We start from the raw sequence: 27,856 nt of genomic DNA, 5'->3' as shown, positions 1-27,856 counted from the left end.
GTCCATTAAGTCGGTAACGCCATACAACCACCTCATCCTCTGTCATCTCCTTCTCCTCCCGCCTTCAATCTTTCCCAGCATCACGGTCTTTTCCAATGAGTCAGTTCTTGGAATCAGGTGGCCAAAGTATTGGAGTTTCAGCTTCAGTATCAGTCCTTCCAAAGAATATTCAGGACTGATTTCCTTTAGGATGGACTGGTTGGATCTCCTTGCTGTCCAAGGGACTCTCAAGAGTCTTTTCCAACACCACAGTTCAAAGGCATCAATGCCAGCCTTATTTATAGTCAAATTCTCACATCCATACATGACTTGGAATAACTATAGCTTTGATTAGACAGACCTTTGTTGGAAAAGTAATGTCTCTGCTTTTTAATATGCTGTCAAGGTTGGTTACAGCTTTTCTTCCAAGGAGTAAGCACCTTTTAATTTGATGGCTGCAGTCACCATCTGCAGTGATTTTGGAGCCCCCAAAAATTAAGTCTGTCACTGTTTCCATTGTTTCCCCATCTATTTGCCATGAAGTGATGGGACCAGATGCCATGATCTTAGTTTTCTGAATGTTGAGTTTTAAGCCAACATTTTCACTCTCCACTTTCACTTTCATCAAGAGGCTCCTTAGTTCTTTCGCTTTCTGCCATAAGGGTGGTGTCATCTACGTATCTGAGGTTACTGATGTTTCTCCTGGCAATCTTGATTTCACCTTGTGCTTCCTCCAGCCCGGCATTTCTCATGATGTACTCTGCATATAAGTTAAATAAGCAGGGTGGCAATATACAGCCTTGACATACTCCTTTCCAGATTTGGAACCAGTCTGTTGTTCCATGTCTGGTTCTAACTGTTGCTTCTTGACCGGCATACAGATTTCTCAAGAGGCAGGTCAGGTGGTCTGGTATTGCCATCTCTTTCAGAATTTCCAACAGTTTATTGTGATCCGCACAGTCAAAGGCTTTGGCATAGTCTATAAAGCAGAAATACATGTTTTTTCTGGAACTCTCTTGCTTTTTTGATGTTCTAACAAATGTTGGCAATTTGATCTCTGGTTCCTCTGCCTTTTCTAAAACCAGCTTGAACATCTGGTAGTTCACGGTTCACGTACTGTTGAAGCTTGGCTTAGAGAATTTTGAGCATTACTAGCGTGTGAGATGAGTGCAATTGTGCAGCAGTTTGAGCATTCTTTGGCATTGCCTTTCTTTGGGATTGGAATGAAAACTGACCTTTTCCAGTCCTGTGGCCACTGCTGAGTTTTCCAAATTTGCTGGCATATTGAGTGCAGCACTTTCACAGGATCATCTTTCAGGATTTGAAATAGCTCAACTGGAATTCCATTACCTCCACTAGTTTTGTTCGTAGTGATGCTTCCGAAGGCCCACTTGACTTCACATTCCAGGAATAGATAAGAAAGCTTTCCTCAGTGATCAGTGCAAAGAAACAGAGGCAAACAACAGAATGGGAAAGACTAAGAGACTTCTTCAAGAAAATTAGAGATATCAAGGGAATATTTCATGCAGAGATGGGCTCAATAAAGGACAGAAATGGTATGGACCTAACAGAAGCAGAAGATATTAAGAAGAGGTGGCAAGAATACACAGCCAATTCAGTAGCCCCCAAGAAAAAATGATTCTTATGCATACATTTCAATACATGACCCATGAGTATATAGTAAAACAAGGCATAAGCTAGCCATTAACATTATACTCCTCAAATTGACTTCATTTATTCTTCCTCTAATCCACTCTGGAGACTAGGCATTATTAAACAACCTGTTTTTCATTTCCCCTAAGATTTCCACCTCACTCAAAGCGGGGAGAAGTTGAAAGTAATTACTTTGGTGAAAAGGTGAGATAAGTTACGAGTCAGAATATAAAGAGCCATCACTCATCTAAATCACTAGGTTCCTGCCAGGCTAGAGACCAGATGCGAAATTCTTAACTGTCTAGAAACTAAACTGTGACCTCACATTCTTTGTTCTACTGTCTCTAAGGTATTATCATACACAACTAGTGCCCTTTCTCTTTAGGTCAGTTTAAGTTTGATACGATTTATTATTGTTCAGTCGCTCAGTCGTGTCTGAGGATTAGCTGGATTTAAAATCATCCCAACTTACACAATGGGATACTAGCCAAGTCTACATGAGGAAATTATTCAGAAAGATTATTATTGTCTTTTCAAACTCAGAATTAAAAAACAAAATACAAGGATTAAACATATGAAGAAAGAAATTGAGTTTTCATTTTCTCAGAAAAGATAAATAAGATAATGGTCAAAAGTTAGTACATATGGAATATTCCAGGAACTATGTGCCAGGAACTCTGCTTGGTGGGTTACATCAGTTAACCCTCACAACAAACCTAGAAAATATTAATCCCTTTCTATAGAGGAGAAAACTGAAGATTATAAACACTAAGCAACTTGCTCAAGGTCATACCCTTAGAGACTGGTTGAGGAAGCCTTCATAATTCACATTAGTTGACTCCAGAGCCTACATACCAAATATTAAGGACAGCTGAAGATAAATACACATTAGCTATTTTTCTTCATGAAGATAAAATCCAAGCCTTTTCTTGAGCATGAAAAGAATAGAAAGGAATAAAAAACTTAAAAATCATGATTAAAATTATTAATAACCACTATTGTTTTACAATGGCAGGGAGACTCCTTCATTTTACACATAAAGAAATCAAAGCCCAGAAAGAGGAAACAAATTGTCAAAAGATGTTGTGCAGTCAGTATTAGAGTCAGTAATAAAACTCAAATTGCTTAATAAAACACAAAAAAACCTCTAAAACTCCTAAAGCACTTTTCATTTCACCAAACATTACCTTTCCCTTCAACCACTATATCTCCAATATACATGGCTGAGGAGATGGAGGGTGGGAGGATGGGCTGGGGTATACACGTACATGAAATGAACGAAGAAAGAAAAATACGAAGAATTACTAAAAGAGACTCCCAGAATCAGTCAATCAGTTCAGTTCAGTCGCCCAGTCGTGTCCGACTCTTTGAGACCCCCTGGACTGCAGCAGGCCAGGCTTCCCTGTCCATCACCAACTCCCGGAGTTTACCCAAACTCATGTCCATTGAGTCACTGATGCCATCCAACCATCTCCTCCTCTGTCGTCCCCTTCTCCTCTCACCTTCAATCTTTCCCAGCATCAGGGTCTTTTCAAATGAGTCAGTTCTCATCAGGTGACCAAAGTATTGGAGTTTCAGCTTTAGCATCATTCCTTCCGAAGAACACCCAGGACTGATCTCCTTTAGGATGGACTGGTTGGAGCTCCTTGCAGTCCAAGGGACTCTCAAGAGTCTTCTCCAACACCACAGTTCAAAAGCATCAATTCTTTGGCGCTCAGCTTTCTTTATAGTCCAACTCCCACATCCATACATGACTACTGGAAAAAGCAGAAACATTACTTTGCCAACAAAGGTCCATCTAGTCAAGGCAATGGTTTTTCCAGTAGTCATGTATGGATGAGAAAGTTGGACTCTCAGAGTAGTACTATCATATTCAATACTTATTAGTTGATAAGCTTTGATGTGAGCAGATAAAGAGTCCCTTGGACTGCAAGGAGATCAAACTAGTCAATCCTAAAGGAAATCAACTTTTAGGATATTCACTGGAAGGACTCATGCTGAAGCTGAAACTCTAATACTTTAGCCACCTGATGAGAAGAACTGCCTCACTGGAAAAGACCCTGATGCTCGGAAAGACTGAAGGCAGGAAAAGGGACATCAGAGGATGAGATGGTTGGATGGCATCACCAACTTCAAGGACATGAGTTTAAGCAAGCTCCAGGAGTTGGGATTGACAGGGAAGCCTGGCACGCTGCAGTCCATGGGGCTGCAGAGTCAGACATGACTGAGAGACTGAACTGAACTGATAAATACAATGACTATTTTTGATATTTTTAGAAAACAATAAAAACTAAGCATAAATACACTGAATTAAATACACTGAATAACTGGAGAACTATGTATCATACTCTTTTTAGCAAAGCAACATAATTCAGAACGATTGTTAATTTCCCCCAACAATTAATGATTACATAGGGATAGACTAGATTGTTAAATATTAAGGCTAGTAAAAATAATTGTGGTTTTGGACCGTGAATTTTAAATTATTATACCTAGACTCAAACACATCTTTATTAATCAAAATAGCAACAACTACAATCAACATATTTTTGCCAGTGAGAAACAAATTTATTTCTATAGCATAAAAATGCATGATTTGCAATTTGACAAACTCTTGGAAAGCATTTTCTGCTTCTTGCTGGTTGTGGAAGCATTTTCCCTGCAAAAAGTTGTCAAGACGCTTGAAAAGTGGTAGTTGGTTGGCAAGAGGTCAGGTGAATATGGCAGATGAGGCAAACTTCATAGCCCAATTCCTTCAACTTTTGAAGCACTGGTGTGAAAAGTGTGGTTGGATGTTGTCCTGGAGAAGAATTGTGCCCGTTTTATTGACCAGTGCTGGCTGTAGGCACTGTAGTTTTCAGTACATATCATCAATTTGCTGAGCATATTTCTCAGATGTAATGGTTTCGCCAGGATACAGAAAGATTAGTGGATCAGATGGGCAGCAGACCACTCAACAGTGACTGTGACCTTTTTCGGGTGCAAGTTTGACTTTGGGAAGGGCTCTGGAGCTTCTTCTCAGTACAACCACTAAGCTGGTTGTTATATAAAATCCACTTTTCATCAAACATCACAATCTGAGAAATAGTTCATTGTTGTTGAGTAGAGTAAGAGAAGATAACACTTCAAAATAACGATTTTTAAAAACATTACTTATTTTTATTTGAAGGATAATTACAACATTGTATTGGTTTCTGCCATACATCAACATGAATCAGCCATAGGTATACATGTTTCCTCCCTCTTGAACTTCATTCTCACCTCCCACCCCATCCCACCCTGCAGGTTGTCACAGAGTCCTGGTTTGAGTTTCCTGAGTCATACAGCAAATCCCCACTGGCTATCTATTTTACATACGTTAGTGTTTCCATACTACTCTCTCCATTCATCCCACCCTCTTTTTTCCCCTCCTCTCCTACCCCATGTCCGTAAGTCTGTTCTCTATGTCTTCATCTCCATTGCTGCCCTGCAAATAGGTTCATTAGTACCATCTTTCTAGATTCCACATATATGGGTTAATAAACAATATTTGCTTTTCTCTTTCTGATTATCTTACTCTGTGTAATAGGCTCTAGCTTCATCCACCTCATTAGCACAGACTCAGATGTGTTCCTTTTTATGGCTGCATAATATTCCATTGTATACATTGTATATGTGTACCCACAGACTCTTGAGGGTCCCTTGTAGAGCAAGGAGATCAAACCAGCCAATCCTAAAGGAAATAAACCCTGAATATTCACTGGAAGGTCTGATATGGAAGCTGAAGCCCCAATACTTTGATGACCTGATGCAAAGAGCCAATTCACTGGAAAAGACCCTGATGCCAGGAAAGACTGAAGGCAGAAGAAGAGGGTGACAGAGGATGAGATGGTTGGGTGGCATCACCAATTCAATGGACATGACCTGGAGCAAACTCCAGAAGATGGTGAGGGACAGGGAAGCCTGGCGTGCTGCAGTCCATGGGGTTGCAGAGATTAAGACACGATTTAGCAACTGAACAACAACAACACTGGGATTATTGTGCCATATGCTAGTTTTATTCCTGGTTTTTTTAAAGAATCTCCATACTCATCTCCATAGTGGCTGTATCAATTTACATTCCCACCAACAGTGCAAGAGTATTCCCTTTTCTCCATACCCTCTCCAGTATTTACTGTTTGTAGATTTTTTTTGATGATGGCCATTCTGACTGGCATGAGGTGTATCTCATTGTAGTTTTGATTTGCATTTCTCTAATAATGAGTGATGTTGAGCAACTTTTCATGTGTTTATTAGCCATCTGCATGTCTTCTCTGGAGAAATGTCTGTTTAAATCTTTTGCCCACTTTTTGATTTGACTGTTTGTTTTTCTGGTATTGAATTGTATGAGCTGCTTGTATATTCTGGAAAGTAATCCTTTGTCAGTTGTTTCATTTGCTATTATTTTCTCCCATTCAGAGGGCTGTCTTTTTACTTTGTTTGTAGTTGCCTTTGCTGTGCAAAAGCTTTTAAGTTTAATTAAGTCCCACTTGTTTATTTTTGTTTTTATTTCCATTACTCTAGGAAGTGGGTCATAGAAGATCTTGCTGTGATTTATGTCATAGACTAAGTTTTCCTCTAAGAGTTTTACAGTTTCTGGTCTTACATTTAGGTCTTTATTCCATCTTGAGTCTATCTTTGTGTATTGCATTCTTCTACACGTAGCTGTCCAGTTTTCCCAGCACCACTGGCCGAAGAGTTTATTTTTGTCCCATTGTATATTCTTGCCTCTTTTGCCAAGGTAAGGTACCCATAGCGGTGTGGGTTTATCTCTGGGCTTTCTATCTTGTTCCATTGGTCTATATTTCTGTTTTTGTGCCAGTACCATAGTGTCTTGATGACTGTAGCTTTGAAGTACAGTCTACAATCAGAAAGGTTGATTCCTCCAGCTCCATTCTTCTTTCTCAAGATTCCTTTGGCTATTTGGGGTCTTCTGTGTTTCCATATGAATTGTGAGATTTTTTGTTCTAGTTCTGTGAAAAATGCCATTGGTAATTTGATAGGGATAACAATGAATTTGCAGACAGAATTTGATAGTATAGCCATGTTCACAATATTGATTCTTCCAACACAGAAGCATGGAATATCTCTCTGTTTATGTCATCTTTGATTTCTTTCATTAGTGTCTTAAAGTTTTCTGTACACAGCTCTTCTGTCTCCTTAGGTAGGTTTATTTCTAAGTATTTTATTCTTTTTCGCTGCAATGGTAGGGGATTATGACAGTTGTTTTCATTTGCGTTCAGCTCATGAGGCACCCGCTTACTGAGCTTTTTCGCCTTTCCACTTTGCTTTAAGCTGAAGCTCTAATACTCTGGCCACCTGATGTGAAGAACTGACTCATTGGAGAAGACCCTGATGCTGGGAAAGATTGAAGGCAGGAGGAGAAGGGGATGACAGGGGATAAGATGGTTGGATGGCATCACCGACTCGATGGACATGAGTTTGAGCAAGCTCCGGGAGTTGGTGATGGACAGAGAAGCCTGGCGTGCTGCAGTCCGCAGGGTCGCAAAGAACTGGACACAACTGAGCGACTGAACTGAAATGAATTTGCTTCAAATGCCAAATTACTGTAGAATGGTTGATGCTGAATTCTTCAGCAACTTTTTGTGTAGTTGTAAGAGGATCAGCTTTGGTGATTGCTCTCGAATTGGTTGTTGTCAGCTTCCAATGACCAGCCGCTGCGCTCTTTATCTTCAAGGCTATTATCTCCTTTGCAAAACTTCTTGAACCACCACTGCATTGTACATTGGTTAGCAGTTCCTGGGACAAAAGCGTTGCTGATGCTGTGAGTTGTCTCCACTGTTTTACGATGCATTTGGAACTTACAAAGTTCCAAAGAGAAATCGCTCAAATTCGCTTTTTGTCTAACATAATTTCCCTAGTCTAAAATAAATATTAAATAAATAGCCAGTAATAAGTCACTAGCAAAAAAACAGATAGCAAGAAATGTGCATTAAAATGATGTATAACAACCACATTTATTTAAGAATGTATTCCATATTAAGGGCTTCCCTGGTGGCTCAGAGATTAAAGCGTCTGCCTTCAATGCAGGAGACCCAGGTTCGATCCCTGGGTTGGGAAGATCCCCTGGAGAAGGAAATGGCAACCCACTCTAGTACTCTTGCCTGGAGAATCCCATGGACGGAGGAGCCTGGTAAGCTACAGTCCATGGGATCGCAAAGAGTCAGACACGACTGAGCGACTTCACTTCATTTCATTTCGCTTCCAATATTAAAGAGCAAAATTCAACAATGCAAACCTGCAATTACTTTTGCACCAACCTAATATTAACCTTGAGTCATCTGACAATACTCTACATGTACTCAAGAGAATTACTCATATCAGTTAAAAGTATCAAAGTCAAAGACAGGAGGGAGACAAGAAGATGACCTCACACCAAGAGACAATATCTGGATTCCCACAATCCACTTATTCTCTTTCCTGGGAAGAATAATTTTTATCAAGTAAGGCAATATAACAGTTTTCTCATTTATCTATAATAACAATTTCTATAAAATCTCGTCTCTAAAATAGTGTTTGGATGAAAATAAACACAGCACTAGCTTACTCTGCAATATCAAGATATCCACAGGAAGCAGCTGCATGCAGAGGTATCCAGCCTTCATTATCAGGTTGATTAATATTTGCTCCATTTTCTACCAGAAACTTCACCATATCAACATTGTCATCAATGCAAGCCTAAAAACAGAACAGAAAGCAGGATCAGAAAAACTTTGAATCAATACTCCCAATAACACATCAACAGAGTAAAATTCCTATCCTGGAGCTTTCATAACAAATACTTTCTAAAAGGCAGTCTGCTGCTATCTTGATTGTATTGCTATCAAGCAGGTAAACAGTACTAACTAAATTTTAATAGTACTTGTTTAGATACACAGAACAATACTGTATGAGACTAGACTTCTTATGCCAACCCCATGACAGAAACAAGTACATGCCAACATGAAAACAATCAAAACATTATAATTAAGTACCAATAATACACTCTATAGCAGTGTTCCCCAAAATGTGATCTGTTTAGGGAAGAGGGATCCTTTCAGAGAGTTGACAAGATCAAAATTATTTTCATAATAATACTAAGATGGCATTTCCCCTTTACACTATGTTGACATGTGCACCTGATGGTGCAAAAGTGTTAGTTACAAACATGCTTGTGTCTAAGCACAAACCAAGGCAGTGGGAGAAAAAGGAACGCACAGCACTCTACTGCCATTGTATTCACAGCTATACACTCACAGGTTCATTTTTTCCCACAAGCCATGTTTACTTATGAATGTCCTTGACAATGCAGTAAAAACTATAAATCATATTAAATTCTGACTCAAATATACATCTTTTAAATATTTTGTGAAACAAAATAGGAAGCATGCATCAAGATTTCTTCCAAGGATAATGACTGCCCTGAAGAAAAATACTTGTATAATTTGCAAGCTGATCTAGCCACTTTTTCCATAGAATATCATTTTCTAAAATAATTTTATTGGGGTATATTTACAATGTTGTGTTCATTTCAGGTATACAGAAAAGTGAATCTGTTATACGTACAGCCACTCTTTTTCAGATTTTTCCCCCATACAGGCTACAATGGAATATGATTTTTACTTAAATGACAAATTATAGTTAGTCTAGCTTGGGCTGTGGCAGAAACTTTCTTGAAAATGAGCAAAGTAGGTCTGTCAAAACAACTAACAGTATTTATTACTAATGATAAATTCAAGTTTTCAGAAGTAAACTAATTAGTTACTTTAAAAATGTCATTTATTTAACAGAGGTAAGGCACTGCTTTTACTCATTTAAAATGAATTAATAAATACATAAATTCCTACATTTTAACATTCCCTGGTGGCTCAGTGGTAAAGAATCTGCCTGTCAATGCAGGAGACGTGGGTTCAATCCCTGGGTTGGGAAGAGCCCCTAGAGAAAGAAAGGCAACCCACTCCAGTATTCTTGCCTGGAGAATTCCATGGACAGAGGGGCCTGATGGGCTACAGTCCATGGGGTCGCAAAAGAGTCAGACACGACTTAGCGACTAAACAACAACAAACTGTAAATAGTAATATATACAAACCACAGAAACAAGTTTCTTTAAAGTCCTTCATAATGCTGTATCCCCAGCTCTTTATATTGTTCTCTGCATGTGGTAGGGGCTCCATAAAGGAATAAATGAACAAGAAAGCTAAGATTCAAAGAGATTAATTAAGTAGGTTGAATAAGCCACAGAGATGGGAAATGATAGAGCTGAAATTCTATCACAGATGTTCAGATTCCCAAAAATAAGCTCCTTTCACACTTAACACCATGTTGACAGATGTTCCTATTTCATCAACTATTTCTCATCTATTTGCAGTTTCTGAAACAGGATATCATACATTCTAGGCACTAAATAGGGCTTTCCTGGTAGCTTAGCTAGTAAAGAATCCACCTGCAATCCAGGAGACCTAGGTTCAATTCCTGGGTTGGGGAGATCCCCAGGAGGAGGGCATGGTAATCCACTCCAGTATTCTTGTCTTGGAGAATCCCCATGGACAGAGGAGCCTGGTGGGCTACAGTCCATGGGGTTACATAGAGTCGGACACGACTGAGCGACTAAGCACAGGCACTTAGTAAGTGTTTGCTGTATAAAACAATTTTCCTTTACCTATCACAGAAACAAAGAAAAATACTTTTAGTAGCTTCTTCCTAGGGGGAAAAATACAAAGTTAGTGTCAAGAAAAGCACTAAGGACAAAGTACTTCACACCTGAAGCAGGAAAATTCTGACAGGTGTTGGATGTAGGCTTCAGTTCTGGCTCTGCCACAAATACTGTAGCTGGGAACAAGTAATCTAATCTTTTAGGGCTTTGTCTTTCAGGTGGAGGAAAGAATTTGATGGGTTATACATCTCTAAAATTCCCTGACATATTTACGTTCTTATATATTCATGATTCTTCCATTTGGAACAAGATGGCAAGATTCCAAAGTGCCCAAATAGTACATACAGCAAATGGTAAATGAGTATATAAGCAACATTCATGTAAAGTTTGAGAATACACTGCTTGGGAAAAGAATTGTGTTTTTCACGGAGCAGTGGTTAAAGGATAGGAGAAATGTGAGGACCGTAGCTGTCTGATAACAAGAGAAGAAACATACAAATTTTACTGCATTAGGAAGTAGTTTATAAAATGTTATTTGAGATAGCTAATGACTCACAGTGACTTAAATAATATAGACCTATTTATAAGTTTAATCATTAATTTTCCTTGGGAAAAGATACTAAATTCTATTCTCTCTTTCAACCTCTCAATTCCTACTGGCGTCAAAACAGTTTTCTGATGTTTACCACTGCTATAAAAATATAAAACCCTACCTGATAAAGTGTGCTTAATACAAATATGATTGTTTTTTTAAAAATGGAGAAAATTTCAAATAAGACATTACAGTAAAGAGATATGGGAAATGCTCACAACATATAAGTTTCTTTAAAAAGATGTAAAACAGTTTGCCTGATTATAATTTTACTTAAAAAGTACACAAAGGATTAGAAGAATATATAATAAAATTAATAGTCCTTATCACTGGTTGTGAGACTATGAATAAATTTTTTAAATTTTTATTTATTTTCAAAATGCGTATAATAGGCAATGCTTACATAAAAAGAAAATCTAAGCCTTGGTTCTTAAAAATATTAAATCTATTGTGTTGTAATATGGAGAAATATCAAACTGCTGGTAAAAGTGTAAAATTCATATAACCCCTTTAGAAAACCATTTGACAGTATCTACTCAAGTTATAGTACTGTTAAATAAATGGGGTGGGATGTATGTGTATACAGGGAGATTCTACTCATGTAACAGAATCCTATACATCAATGAAAAAAGAATAAACTAATGCTACCTTCAACAACATATGTAATCCTCTCAGACATATATAAGTGAGTGAAAAAAGGCAGACACAAAGGATACAAACTGAATTTCCAGGCAAAACTAATCTCCAGTTATAAAGCTCAGAATCATGGTTAACTCTGTGGGGAAATAATGGAAGGAGCATGAGGGAGCTTTTGGGAAGACTGAAAATGTTCCCCAGCTTTCTGATTTTTATACAGGCATGTACAAATGTAAAAATTCACTGAATTATATGCTGTATACATTATATGTAAATTATACTTCAATTTTAAAAGTTAATAAAAAATAAAAAAGAACTAGCATGTATTAAAAACCTACTGTGCATTATCTTCAGTATAAAACATTTCATTTATCTTTTCCTAAATTGTACATGCTATCAAGTTGATGTCTGACAGAAAACAACAAAATTCTGTAAAGCAATTATCCTTCAATTAAAAAATTAACAAATTTAAAAAATAAATAATATAAAAAAATAAATTGTACACGTTAAAACATGTCTTCCTTATCTATCTCCTGCCTCCTGAGGTTCTAAGTATCAAATGGAATCTGTTTTTTAGCTGATAACCCTTTAAATATTATGAGTTCTCCCTGCCGCCCAAATTCTCACATATTCTTTTTAAGTATCTGGCTACTCTTCAAATTATATATGCTAAAAAGTACATATGCCAATGCCAAAAGAATAGAAAAGATCACATTAGTACAGAATGCTAGTTCATGAGCAATGATTACAAAAGGGCATAATAGCAGTGGGTAGGAAGTACTAAAATATCCTTGGGAACATAAAGAGATCTTGTGATTAAGATGGTCCATATAGATCTCATAAGAATATACATTTGAGCAAGATTTTGAAGATTGCATGAGTTGTTCAACTAGAACATCACTGAGTAAATGCACTATGATTTTCAAAAATGCATGGAATAACAGAACAGCAAGTCATGCAAATGGTATACAGTATCTGTAAATTATAAAACAGAATAAGGATAGGTGCTAAAAGGTCTAGGTGGTAAAAGGTCTGAATATATTGCAGGTAAAAGATCGTAACATTAAGACAAAGATGACAGGATCTGACGTTAGAGGTAGCTTTTGATCTGCTTTCTGTTCTACTCATCAAGAAAACCTGGAATATTTATATCAGTAATAGGGGCTCAATTCAGGCAGGAGGGGCAAGTAGACGAAAACACTGTCGAGTTTCAGGAAGATGATGTTTGAAAAAGCTATTCAGAGTTTACAAGCAGAGGGTTAACATGATCAGATTTGTATTTCAGGAAGATTACTGGGAACAGTATGAAGAGGGAAGAGTCTGACCTAAGCAACAGTTATTCAGAATGAATATATATTAAAAGAGAAATTTAGGACAAAATGTACAACGCTTAATTGAAGATTGGATACGAAGGGTGAGGAACAGGAGGAGGTCATTCATGAAAATAAACACCACAGGTTTGAAAAACAAGTTGAAGAAAGAAAGATGATCTTAGCTTTGGATATGCTGAATTTCTAATCATGCATTTCCAGGGGCCAACTGGATATGGAAATCTAGAGCTTAGAAACAAATGTGGGATGAAAATAGAATTTGGGAATTACCTGCATTAAGGTAATAATTAAAATAATGGAACTTGAAATCATTCAGGGAGAGAATGTAGAGATGTGATTTCTATGAAAATAGTTAAAAGAAAAGTTAAGATTAAATTATAATCATTATATGCTGCCTGGAAGACAAAGATATTTGTGTTATTTTAATCATTCAGTTAAAGAGCATTCTCAAGAAGCTCACGATGTAGTATAGCATTCAAATACACAAGTAAATAATAATTTAAAAAGGAATATAATAAATATATGGCTGTATATTTATTATGAAAGCTAAGAAAAGGAAGAATGGTTGTCATCACGGAATATTTCCCAGAGGAAATAACTCTACACATGAGTTTAACATATGATCCAGTAACAAAGTCACGTATGGGGCATATGTGTAACATAAAGGCAGGATCCCGAACAGGGTCTTATTTGCCATCTTATGAGTAATTCTTTGACATTGAAGATAAAAGAGTCTCAGAACAAATGACTAATTTTTAAAGTTTCTCCATTTTAAAAACGTGACTACCCTAGCTCTTTGAAAAAATATATAAAGTTATTTCTCTAAATGAAATGTTGCTGATTTTGATTTTAAATGTTTATGGTCAGTGTAATGTAAAAACATCAACAAAAATACCTAAAGCTGTTAATATTAAATCCGCTTTTGCCTTTCTTTACATGTTTTTGAAACGTTTAAATATAAATTAAATGCTAAAACACTGTCATAAGACATATATTATAAATGAATCTCAAGTTTGTGGTGTAAATTGTTCAGTGTTCTCCTGAACACTTACAAAGCATACACAAGAAACTGGCAGGCATGCCCATAAAAATACTGTTGCTAAGAAAATCAAAAGCTAACACATGCAGCACATTAAGAGATACAGGACTTGCTGACTTTAAACAGTTGACTAAATATGGTCAGTATATTAAGTCATACATGGAAAGAAAGAGAGTGACTCAACTGTATTTCTAAAATATTATCTGATGTGATTTATCACAAGTTTTTCTACATATCCCAAGCTATTATCAGTAACAGATGATTGTGTGAAGACACTTTTGTCATTTAATTCTAGGTACAGGCAGCTTTGTCAACTTGAGCTATAATATAATCTATTTCAGGAAACTAGTTCCAAGTACATAAAACATCTGTTTTTATTGAAAAGAGGGCCTACTTATTTTTTTCAGCAAGTTAGCACAAGGACAACTTTGTTTCCCACTCATTTTTAGGAAAAAGTTGAAACACCTAATAACAAAGGATATAATTATAAATAGCTGCACAAAATTGGCTCTAAGAAGACAGAATCCATGCCTTAAAGACAGATTATGTATGGGTTAGGCATGGGAGTTGAAAATCACTGCATTTCATTTCTAGAAGAGATAAAAACAAATGTATTTAGCAACTCTGTAATTCAATTAAGTAAAATCACAATTACAAAATTAGAGGCATTTGAAATAAATTCTGACATGTTATATTCCTTTTCATGAAGGTAGTTTTACTCAATGTACAGACTCTAGAGCCAGACTGTCTGGGATTAATCCAGTTCTGCCAGTAGGCTAGTTGTTGTTGAGTCAATTATATATATAACATCCTGTATGCCACACATTCCTCTGGAAAATGAGGACAATAATAGTACCTACTTCAAAAGTTCACTATGAGAGGTATATGAATTAATACATAAATTGCTTAGCGCAGTACTTTTCAAATAGTAGGTGCTATTCTGTTTATATCAACACACAATCTGAAAGCTAAATCATCCCCATTTAAATTTTTCTCTATATTCTAATCCAAAACTTACTATTTCATCCCTTATAAATTACAAAACGAAGTTAAATGATAAGAGACTTGTCAAATATTCTTTGTAGTACCACTTTTGGTAAAAGTCCTATCCACCAATATTTCTATGAAGATTAAATTTTAAAAGATTCACTAAGAAAATTTTAGGGCTTTCAAACCTCCTTCCAACAAATTACATACAGTGCAGGAGGGTAAAACAAAGGAAATGATTTGGTTGTATAAATGTAATTACAACAACTTGGGTAAAAATATATAATTATAATAATTAGATAAAGTGAATACAGTTTGCATCTAATCATTAGTGACATAATTACTGATAGGCAAAAGACAAATTAACCTGAATACAGAAGTCCTCTAAAACAGTTTCCACTTCCTTGAAATAATTCTTTATGGCTCTTAGTAAGGAAAACTTAGTTCTGCTCAACTTGTGGGAGCAGAAATTTGTAGATATACCAGGAAATAGTCCAAGGCCTAAGCATTCAGGGTGATATAGAAATCAGTGAGTGTTCATAAAGAGGAAGTAAATTGGAGACACCCAAACAAACTTTTGTTCTATTTTAAAGGAAATGAATTTGGACATATCAAAGGAGGAATTACAGATGTAGTTTATACAAGAAAAACAATGAAGAGCTCCAAGCAGCACTCCCTTAACAATAAAAAATAAATACCTTGGTCTTGCATTGAGACTGACAAATAAATGAGCATATACAATCTTAGGAGATCACCTATTATATATTTTTTAACTAATAAGATTAATTCTTTACTTTTTTTAATTGGTAGAAAATTGCTTTACAATGTTGTGTTGGTTTCTGCCATACAACACCAGTCACAGATATATCCCCTCCTCTTGAGTCTCCCTCCCCTCACCATCCCACTCTTCAAGGTCATCACAGAGTGCTAGGCTGGGCTCCGTATGTTATACAGCAACTTCCCACTATTTACACATGATAGTATCTGCATGTCAGTGCTATTTTCTCACCCCCATCTTCCCCAGTCCATTCTCTACTAGGTCCATCAGTACCATTTTTCTAGACTCCGTGTATATGCATTAATAAACAATACTTGTTTTTCTCTTTCTCACTTCACTCTGTAGTTCATCTACCTCACTACAACTGACTCAAATTCATTCCTCTTCATGGCTGAGTAATTTTCCATTGTATATATGTAGCACATCCTCTTTACCCATCCGTCAATGAGCATCTAAGTCGCTTCCATGTCCTGGCTACTGTAACTATTGCTGCAGTGAACACTGGGGAAGTTCAATTATTATATTTAATTATGAAAGTAAGTTCAGCACTGCATTTTAGTTAAATGACTTTTTTTTTGGCCTTTCTTATTATATAAGCAGATAGGATATAGGTGTAAAAGTAAAGGCCTAGTCTAATCATAAATAACATTCAAATTATAAAATGAAAAAATAAATTCAAAACAGATTAGACACAATGGCTAAACCATGGGAAATTTTTATTTGAATTAAGAAAAATTCAGACTTATGTATATACAATATCCATAGGAGACACAATGCCTGACAAGGAGAAGATCCAATTTATATTTGTGGATTCAATGATCTGGACAAGGCAAAGGGACTATAACAAAAATGAACAATTTTTTTTGAGACCTCTCCTCCCACAAGACAAAAATTTTTCTAGGGCAAAAGTATAGTCACCCAACTGGTATTTGTGGGCAACTGGTTCCAGAACCCTCTGCAGGTACCAAAATCTGCAGATGCTCAAGTCCCTAATATAAAATCAGGGTAGTATTTGATTATAACCTGTGCACATCCTCCTGTATACTTTAAATCATCTCTAGGCTACTTAAAATACCTAATACAATGTAAATGGTTGTAAATACAATGTAAATGCTACATAAATAGTTGAAAGCTTGCGGCAATTTCAACTTTCAATTTTTTGGAACTTTGTGGAATTTTTCTGTGAACTATTTTCAACCCTGGTTGGTTGAATCTTTGGATGTAGAGGAGGGCTGACTATAATCCAAGCACTGCTTAAACATTCATTCATACTTCACCCAACAAGTATTACACTAAGTATCTGAATGAGAATGCCAAAACTTGGAACCATACTTATTCAAAGATTGAAACACACCCTGTACGTACTCTTATTCCATAGGTGTTATTTCCTTTATTGATAAAGATCTATAAAGTACTAAGTTAAACTTAGATCTTTAGATGCCAAAGACTTTCATTAGAGGACTTAATAAGGGAAGAACATTACTTCTAGAGTTTAGAATCCTTGTCTATGCTGTGCTAAATCACTTCAGTCATGTCCAGACTCTTTGTGGACCCTATGGACTGTAACCCACCAGGCTCTTCTGTTCATGGGATTCTTCAGGCAAGAATACTGGAGTGGGTTGCCATGCCCTTCTCCAGGGGATTTTCCCAACCCAGGGAGTGAACCCACGTCTCTTATGTCTCCTGCATAGGCAGGTGAGTTCTTTACCACTAGTGCCACAAGGGAAGAAAGAATATAAAATGTTAAAGTTTGGGATTATTCTTTGACACATAACTTTCACTGACTGCCTACTACACATAAAGCATTGAGCCATTCATTTTGATGGATACAAAGACCAGCACCAGAGAGTATATTCTTTTCGATTCCTTTACGCACACTGCCTGTCATATAGCAAGTACATAATACACGTAGACTGAATCAAAATAAAATGCTAATCTCTCCTGAATGAGAAGGTATCTATGAACTACTGTGTGTACACGTACATAAAACTGTACTAAGTACTATATGAGACATGCTGCCTTTATTACTTTCCATGTATTCTCACAACTGGATTATTATGCTTTAAAAACAAAAATTGTCTTATATACCCCACAATACTTAAGTAACAGTGCTACTTAATAAATTTTTCTTAACGGACTAAAACAATCATGGAGTACTGTTCTCAGGATATCTGTAATATACTTAGGAAAGTAAGATAAGCAGATAAAGGAAAACAGTAAGCAATTTAAAAGCAGCACAGCATTAATAAAGGAAAAGTCAGCATGTGAGCAGAGATGAGTTAAAGAAAACTTTTTATAGAAAATCTTTTGCTAGGTTTCATTACTGTCTGAGTGCTGGAGATAAAACACCACTACAAGTACCTGTTTTCTTTGTTGAATACCTTTATCAGACATGATCACACACTGACCTAAAGGTGTTTAATTAATGGATATATACCAGTAAGAAAATAGTTTCAGGGGAAGTAATAAAAGCTCTTACATACTATTTTATTCAATTAAATTAACAGCAACAATAGGTTACAAAGGAGTATGTATAGTATGATTCAACTCTTGCAATTGATATTCAAGACTCTGGAAGAACACAGACATACCTTGTTCTATTGTGCTTCAAAGACACTGAATTTTTTCCCACTGCAGATGCCACATGTATTTTTAACACACTGAAGGCCTGCGGCTCCTGTCAGGCAAGTCTGTCAGTGCTGCCTTTCTCACTCTGTGTCTCCGTGTCACGCACCAGTAGTTCTTCCAATATTTACAATTTTCCCATTATTATTTGTTCTGATAGTCTATAATTAGTTATTTTTGATGTTAATGTTGCAAAAATACTATGACCCACTGAAGGCTCACGACAGTTAGCATTTTTGAGCAATAAATTTATTTTTTAATTAAGGTATATACAATTTCTTAAAGACACAATGCTCTTCCACAGTTAACAGACTACACTACAGTGTAAACACAACCATGATATGCACTACGAAGCCCAAGAATTCATGTGACTTGCTATCTTTGTATATTCATTTTACTGCAGTGGCCTGGAACCGAAACTGCCATTTCCCTGCAATATACCTCTATATGTCAAATGTTAATCATCAGAAGTCAAAGTTATTGAGCTAATTTCCAAAATCTCTACAGTAAGGCTGTAAAATTCTTATGGCTTTCCAAACAAAACAAAGAATTTACATAGTTAGCTATCTAACTGTTAACTGATGGCTTTCTTCAGTGCTCAGCAAAATATATGGCCAATAAATAGCACGGAATCTTCAATTTAATAAATATTTATTAAGTGCCCACTATAGCCAGACACCATTCCAGCAGTTAGGAATACACTGGGGAAGGATATAAACCAGATTTCTGCATTTGCTGAGCTTATAAAGTCCAGCAGGCAAGAAAGATAACTAAACAAACAATAACAATAGGTAGGATAAATGCTATGGACTTAACTAGAGTACTGAACCTAGATTTAGGAGAAAGAGAGGAGAAATCAGAATCTCTGAGAATGGTGCTCAGGAATTTCCACTTTAAACTGGTTCCCCATCTAATGGTAAAAACACACTATATTAAGAACCACAGATATCCATGGTAACTGAAGCTAGAGAAATAAACAAGGCACCAAATAGCATATGTAAAATGTAATCAGAAAAGACTGTATCAAACCTGCAGAGCTATGAGTATTTAAGAAAGGGGGAGACCAAATAAAAGGGAAGAAAAAATAAAAACTTAAAAAAAAAAACTACACAGGTATGCAAGTATGCAAAAATCCAGGTAGAGAGAGCAGTGTGAAAGAAAATGCAACTTGATAAAATAAAGGAAATGCCCCATATTTTGATGCTACCAACACATTGGGGGAAAAAAAAAAGAGATCAAAAAGACAATAAACGCTGTTTAACAATAAATCCAACCAATTAAAATAAATTCAGAAATCAAGAAAGAATGGTTAAAACTCTTAAAAGTGAATCAAAAATAACACAACTATTATAAATTCCAACCAGGTAGAAATATTAATACAACTAACAAAACAAGACCAGGGAAAGAAGAGCAAAAATGGATGAGTGCCAAATTCCGAACCTTTCCTAAAGATAAGTACAATCTTTCTAAAACTGGAATATGGTTCAAAAAAATCCTACTGCAATGTATTATTCATAGCCAAATACTTTATAATTACAAAGAAAATGTATCTAAAATTTAACCATTACTTCAGTACTCAGGTTTTTTCTTTTGACAAAAATTAAAGCAAAACTCAATTTTATACTTTTTAATTAAAACAGTATATGTAATATATCCTTTTAATTTAAAGTATGTCACAGGATTCGCATAGAGATTTTAAAATAAAGCTCCCTAAATGAATGATAATTACTTACGGATAATCAACATCCATTATTACTGTTTTGGGGGGAGGGGGGCATACAGCACATTTCCAAGTCCAAAGTTAAAAGCAGCCAACCTCTTCCTGTAATAAATTCAGTCTAATCAGAAACAAACATATATATAAGGTAAAAATTACAAAACAATAACCTCTCTAATCTAAAATTCTACTCATTCTACTAGACATGGATTATCTCAGTATACCTTTCTTAAAACCTCAAGAACTGATGTTAAATTTAAAAAAAAATTTTTGATATATTAGAAAAATCAAACTAAGTAAAAGGGGAGAAGTTTGGAAAGAGAAAGGCAAATTAGTTGTTATAGGACATAAATGGGTGTAAAAAAGCAGGGGGAAGACAGTCAAGCCTTGGAATAGTATTTTCACATCCTTTTCATAAACAAAAGAGCTCCAAGATGGTACTGATTCCTGCCTCATGGTAAATCACATCCGTGTGCAAACTCCTCCCCTTGAGTGTGGACTGGACTGAGTGACTTGTTTCTAACAAACGGAATGTAGTAGAAGTAATGGGATGTCACTTTTAAGTTAGGTTATTAAAAGACTGTAGCTTCCATCTTGGCATGAACTCTCTCTTGCCCTCTGCCAAACTGCTTAAAACTAGGGAAAATTTAATTGCAGTGTTAAGAAGCAATCTCATTAAGAGGCCCATGTGGCAAAGAAGCAAGATCTCCCAATAATGGGCTTTGAAGTGGGTCACTCTCCCACCCCACCCCAAATTAAGCCTTCAGATGACATGATCCCAGTCAGTAGTGTGAAGTCAAAGTACATCCAAATTTTTTAACCCTAGAAAATTTGCTAATAAATGTTTGGAATTTCAAGTTTAGGGGTAATCTGTGATGCAGTGATAAACAACAGTTACATGGCTGGACTTTTTATGACTGTAGAAAGCATTTTTATCCATTTTCATTGCTTCAGTTTGTGTGTATCCAAACAGCATGCTCCTTTGTCTACTTAATCTCTAATCTGTCTTTTCTCCTATATTTGAACTCCTCTTAAATGTGATCAGCTTGTAAACTATTATTTAAATTTAGGCTCTCACTTTATTTCCACAAATTCAAAGATCTAATCACACTGGACCACCCTCTATTTCTTGAATTTGCAAAACAATCTGAAATTAAAACTTCAGAAAAATAACAATCACCTGATAATGTACCAGTACTCATGCCTGATACCCCTTCAATATTTATTTTTGATGAGGGAGGGCATATGAATAGCAAGAAGGAAAAAAAATCAGCTTTTACACATTCCTTTTCATTGAGGGAAAATAATACGTGTAATTTTCCATTGACCAGTTGAACCTGAAGTTGAATGGTTCTATGAAGACCTACAAGATCTTCAGGAACTAACACCCAAAAAAGATGCCCTTTTCATAGCAGGTTACTGGAATGTAAAAGTAGGAAGTTAAGAACCTGAGTAAGGCAAATGTGGCCTTGGGAGTACAAAATGAAGCAGGACAAAGGCTAACAGAGTTTAGACAAGAGAACGAACTGGTCATAGCAAACACCCTCTTCAAACAACACAAGAGAAGACTCTACACATGGACATCACCAGATGCTCAACACTGAAATCAGACTGATTATATTCTTTGCAGCAAAGATGGAGAAACTCTATATAGACAGCAAAAACAAGACTGGGAGCTGACTGTAGCTCAGACCATGAATTCCTTATTGCCAAATTCAGACTTAAATTGGACAAAGTAAAGAAAACCACTAGACCATTCAGTTCAGTTCAGTTCCTCAGTTGTGTCCGACTCTTTGCAACCCCATGAATCGCAGCACGCCAGGCCTCCCTGTCCATCAACAACTTCCAGAGTTCCCCAAACTCATGTGAATCGAGTTGGTGATGCGATCCAGCCATCTCATCCTCTGTCATCGCCTTCTCCTCCTGACCCCAATCCCTCCCATCAGGGTCTTTTCCAATGAGTCAACTCTTCGCATGAGGTGGCCAAAGTATTGGAGTTTCAACTTCAGCATCACTCCTTCCAGTGAACACCCAGGACTGATCTCCTTTAGGATGGACTGGTTGGATCTCCTTGCAGTCCAAGGGACTCTCAAGAGTCTTCTCCAACACCACAGTTCAAAAGCATCAATTCTTTGGAGCTCAGCTTTCTTTATAGTCCAACTCTCACATCCATATGTGACTACTGGAAAAACCATAGCCTTGACTAGATGGACCTTTGTTGGCAAAGTAATGTCTCTGCTTTTGAATATGCTCTCTAGGTTGGTCATAACTTTCCTTCCAAGGAGTCTTTTAATTTCATGGGTGCAATCACCATCTGCAGTGATTTTAGAGCCCCCCAAAATAAAGTCTGACACTGTTTCCACTGCTTCCCCATCTATTTCCCATGAAGTGATGGGACCAGATGCCATGATCTTCGTTTTCTGAATGTTGAACTTTAAGCCAACTTTTTCACTCTCCTCTTTCACTTTCATCAAGAGGCTTTTACTTCCTCTTCACTTTCTGCCATAAGGGTGGTGTCATCTGCATATCTGAGGTTATTGTTATTTCTCCTGGCAATCTTGATTCCAGCTTGTGCTTCTTCCAACCCAGCGTTTCTCATGATGTACTCTGCATATAAGTTAAATAAACAGGGTGGCAATACACAGCCTTGACATACTCCTTTTCCTATTTGGAACCAGTCTGTTGTTCCATGTCCAGTTCTAACTGTTGCTTCCTGACCTGCATATAGGTTTCTCAAGAGGCAGGTCAGGTGGTCTGGTATTCCCATCTGTTTCAGAATTTTCCACAGTTTATTGTGATCCACACAGTCAAAGGCTTTGGCATAGTCAATAAAGCAGAAATAGATGTTTTTCTGGAACTCTCTTGCTTTTTCAATGATCCAGCAGACGTTGGCAATTTGATCTCTGGTTCCTCTGCCTTTTCTAAAACCAGCTTGAACATCTGGAAGTTTATGGTTCACGTATTGCTGAAGCCTGGCTTGGAGAATTTTAAGCATTACTTTACTAGCGTGTGAGATGAGTGCAATTGTGCAGTAGTTCGAGCATTCTTTGGCATTGCCTTTCTTTGGGATTGGAATGAAAACTGACCTTTTGCAGTCCTGTGGCCACTGATGAATTTTCCAAATTTGCTGGCATATTGAGTGCAGCACTTTCACAGGATCATCTTTCAGGATTTGAAATAGCTCAACTGGAATCCATCACCTCACTAGCTTTGTTCATAGTGATGCTTTCTAAGGCCCACTTGACTTCACATTCCAGGATGTCTGGCTCTAGGTGAGTGATCACACCATCATCATTATTTGGGTCATGAAGATCTTTTTGTACAGTTCTTCTGTGTGTTCTTGCCACCTCTTCTTAATATCTTCTGCTTCTGTTAGGTCCATACTATTTCTGTCCTTTATCGAGCCCATCTTTGCATGAAATGTTCCCTTGGTATCTCTAATTTTCTTGAAGAGATCTGTAGTCTTTCCCATTCTGTTGTTTTCCTCTATTTCTTTGCATTGATCACTGAGGAAGGCTTTCTTATCTCTCCTTGCTATTCTTCGGAACTCTGTATTCACATGCTTATATCTTTGCTTTTCTCCTTTGCTTTTCGTTTCTCTTCTTCTCACAGCTATTTGTAAGGCCTCCTCAGACAGCCATTTTGCTTTTTTGCATTTCTTTTCCATGGGGATGGTCTCGATCCCTGTCTCCTGTACAATGTCACAAACCTCTGTCCACAGTTCATCAGGTTACCTAGACCATTCAGGTATGACATAAATCAAATCCCTTACAATTATACACTGGAAGTGACAAACAGATTCAAGGGACTGGATCTGATAGAGTGCCTGAAGAAATGTGGATGGAGGTTAGTAACATTGTACAGGAGGCAGTGACCAAGACCGTTCTCAAGAAAAAGAAATGCAAAAAGGCAAACTGGTTGTCTGAAGAGGGCTTACAAATAGCTGAGAAAAGAAGAGAAGTGAAAGGCAAGGAGAAAAAGAAAAATATACCCATTTGAATGCGGAATTCCAAAGAATAGCAAGGAGAGATAAGCAAGCTTTCCTCAGTGATCAATGAAAAGAAATAAAGGAAACCAATAGAATGGGAAAGACTAGAGATCACTTCAAGAAAATCAGAGATACCAAGGGAACATTTCATACTGAGATGGGCACAATAAAGGACAGAAATGGTATGGACCTAACAGAAGCAGAAGATACTAAGAAGAGGTGGCAAGAATACACAGAAGAACTATAGAAAAAACGTCTTCAGGACTCAGATAACCATCATGGTGTGATCACTCACCTACAGCCAGACATTCTGGAATGCGAAGTCACATGTGCCTTATGAATTATCACTATGAACAAAGCTAGTGGAGGTGATGGAATTCCAGTTGAACTATTTCAAATCCTAAAAGATGCTGCTTTAACAGTGCTGCACTCAATATGCCAGCATATTTGGAAAACTCGGCAGTGGCCACAGGACTGGAAAATGTCAGTTTTCATTCTAATTCCAAAGAAAGGCAATACCAAAGAATGTTCAAACTACTGCACAAATGCACTCATCTCACACGTTAGAAAAGTGCTCAAAATCCTCCAACCCAGGCTTCAACAGTATGTGAACTGTGAACTTCCAGATGTTCAAGCTGGATTTTGAAAAGGCAGAGGAACCCGAGATCAAATTGCCAACATCTGGTGGATCACTGAGAATGCAAGGGAGTTCCAGAAACCATCTGCTTCTGCTTTATTGACTATGCCAAAGCCTCTGATTCTGTGGATCACAATAAACTGTGAAAAATTCTTAAAGAGATGGGAATACCGGACCACCTGACCTGCCTCTTGAGAAACTGTATGCAGGTCAAAAAGCAACGGTTAGAATCGGACTGGTTCAACAACAGACTGGTTCCAAATCGGGAAAGGAGCATCAAGGCTGTATATTGTCACCCTGCTTATTTAACTTATATGGAGAGTACATCATGTGAAACGCTGGGCTGGATGAAGCACAAGCTGCAAGCAAAACTGCCAGGAGAAATAGCAATAACCTCAGATATGCAGATGACACCACCCTTATGGTAGAAAGTGAAGAAGAACTAAAGAGCCTCTTGATGAAAGTGAAAGAGGAGAGCGAAAAAGTTGGCTTAAAAGTCAACATTCAGAAAACTAAGATCATGGCATTTGGTCCCATCACTGCATGGCAAATAGATGGGGAAACAGTGGAAACAGTGACAGACTTCATTTTGGGGGTTCCAAAAATCACTGCAGATGGCGACTGCAGCCATGAAAAGGCACTTACTCTTTGGAAGAAAAGCTGTAACCAACCTTGACAGCATATTAAAAAGCAGAGACATTACTTTGCCAACAAAGGTCTGTCTAGTCAAAGCTATAGTTTTTCCAGTAGTCATGTACAGATGTGAGAGTTGGACTGTAAAGAAGGCTGAGTGCCGAAGAATTGATGCTTTTGATCTGTGGTGTTGGAGAAGACTCTTGAGAGTTCCTTGGACTGCAAGATCAAATCAGTCAATCCTAAAGAAAATCAGTTGTGAATATTCATAGAAGGACAGATGCCGAAGCTCTAATACTGTGGCCACCTGATGTGAAGAACTGATTTGAAAAGACCCTGATGATGGGAAACATTGAAGGCAGGAGGAGAAGGGGATGACAGAGAATGAGATGGTTGGATGGTATCACCACCTCAATGGACATGATTTTGAGTAAGCTCTGGGAGTTGCACAGGGAAGCCTGGTGTGCTGCAGTCCATGGTTATCACAAAGAGTCAGACATGACTGAGTGAAAGTAAAGTCACTCAGTCGTGTCCGACTCTTTGCGACCCCAAGGACTCTACAGTCCATGAAATTCTCCAGGCCAGAATACTGGACTGAGTAGCCTTTCCCTTCTCCAGGAGATCTTCCCAAACCAGGGATTGAACCCAGGTGTCCTGCACTGTAGGCAGATTCTTTACCAGCTGAGCCACAAAGGAAGCCTGGGGTGGGGTACTGTACCGTGCTACAGTAGGTCTTCCTGACCCAGGAATCAAACCAGAGTCTCATGAATTGCAGGGAGATTCTTTACCAACTGAGCTATCAGGGAACTGAATTTTCCATTGTATAGTTAATTCATTTGATCACTTACCCAAAACTGTTGCAAAAATACGTTAGTATTTTACGTTTACAGATTATAGAGTTTTGACATTCCTTTACATGTGCTAGTCAAAAGAGAAAGTAAAAAGGCAGAAATAAAAGCACCTAAATTTTCAATTTGCCTTCTGAAACAACTGTCACTACACAGCCCTTCTGAAAGCAATTCATCACAAAAATTTACTGTAGTATTTCCCAAACAATTTCCATGAAACTACTAACATGAAATGGTTAATAAATGGTCTTTAGTAAAAGTGTTCTTAAAAACGGTTAAATTTAGGAAACAATGGATTAAACAGATTTTTTTACAGCAGAACTTGTCAGCAAATCTCTTTTTTCCCACTGACATCTATTTTTATCGCCAAAATCTATTTTTATGTTCAAGTTAAGGCAGACAATCTAGTCTGGGAACCACTGTACCATACATACAATGTATCTGTAACATAATAAATAAGTGTACCACTGCACTGTGAATTCCAAGTCTCTCACAGATATTCCATAATGAATAAATCCACAATTTTAAACTACTTTTCACCTTTAAGAAAAAAATTTTATATGCAGATTTTGTGCACCAATAACTGCATGGAATCAAGAAATTTCTGGAAGGTTTTTGGTTGTTTTTGTTTATCTAAACTAGACAATCAATAATTAACTTGGCTCACAACACATTACAAATGAGATTTTTACCTTCTGAAGCTTTTCCAGCTACCTAAAAGACTAGGACACACATAGGCATCTCCGTCACAAAGACAGAAGCTACAAAATTCTGCTAAAGGGTCTTTAGATAAAACAAAACCTAGTGCTAAAAACCCTAACAAAGCACACTCTCTTGCTTCATCACAAAAAGGCAGGTTCACGGGAAGAAGGGGTTAAGCCCAGTTACCAAGAAAAGTAACCTGATAAAAATTCAATTCTTTCAGGTCTTAAGAATTAACTATAGCAGCTTGAGATTTCTCATGAAGAAGACAAAAGGAACCCATGAGTAATGGCTGAGGCACTGCTAGGCCTTATAGTGTGCTGTGCTGTGCTTAGCTGCTCAGTCGTGTCCTACTCTGAGACCCCCGTGGACTGTAGCCTATCAGGCTCTTCTTTCCATGCGGATTCTCTAGGCAAGCATACTGGAGTGGGTTGCCATTCCCTCCTCTAGGGGATCTTTCCAATCCAGGGATTGAACCCAGGTCTCCTGCATTGTAAACAGATTCTTTACTGTCTGAGCCAGCAGGAAAGCCCATGAATACTGGAGTGGGTAGCCTATCCCCTCTGCAAGGGATCTTCCCAACTCAGGAATCGAACCAGAAGTCTCCTGCATTGCAGACGGATTCTTTACCAGTGGAACTACCAATGAAACCCTTATAGATTTCTCCTCAATTTAGTCTTCTTTTAGCCACTTTAATCCTTTATTTCTGACTTTTCCAACCTATGTTCATGTAGACAGAGTTAAATTATTCCCTTCTTCCATTTTCTGTAGCACTCTGAACACACCTGTCCTAATATGCTTAAAACATTGTGTTATAATTATCTACCCATTCTCCTCTGCATTCATTTTCCTCTCACTGCTTTCACTACTGTGAGCTCTTAAAAGGAAGGACCCTATTTTGTATTCACAGGATAGTATCTAGACTACTTAGGCATTGTCAAACGTTAAATGCAGGAAACTGAGTATGATTTTGGAGAAGGCGATGGCACCCCACTCCAGTACTCTTGCCTGGAAAATCCCATGGATGGAGGAGCCTGGTA

At 37.3% G+C, this 27,856-nt stretch overlaps 1 protein-coding gene across 9 annotated transcripts in view; it reads right to left on the bottom strand.

Moving 5' to 3' along the window:
* PPP1R12A (protein phosphatase 1 regulatory subunit 12A) overlaps window positions 1-27,856 on the bottom strand; it is a 164,533-nt gene that overhangs the window by 92,473 nt on the left and 44,204 nt on the right. For all 9 annotated transcript variants that reach the window (XM_025284411.2, XM_006075141.3, XM_006075140.3 and 6 more), the window contains exon 2: window positions 8,219-8,349. In XM_025284411.2, coding sequence (XP_025140196.1) covers window positions 8,219-8,349 — 131 coding nt within the window. The remainder of the gene's footprint in view (window positions 1-8,218; window positions 8,350-27,856) is intronic.

Source organism: Bubalus bubalis, chromosome 4 (assembly GCF_019923935.1).
Source record: "Bubalus bubalis isolate 160015118507 breed Murrah chromosome 4, NDDB_SH_1, whole genome shotgun sequence".
In the NCBI taxonomy this organism is placed as follows: Eukaryota; Metazoa; Chordata; class Mammalia; order Artiodactyla; family Bovidae; genus Bubalus; species Bubalus bubalis.
The sequence above is the reverse complement of the archived record's forward strand: the minus strand, read 5'-3'. Positions and strand labels throughout refer to the sequence as shown.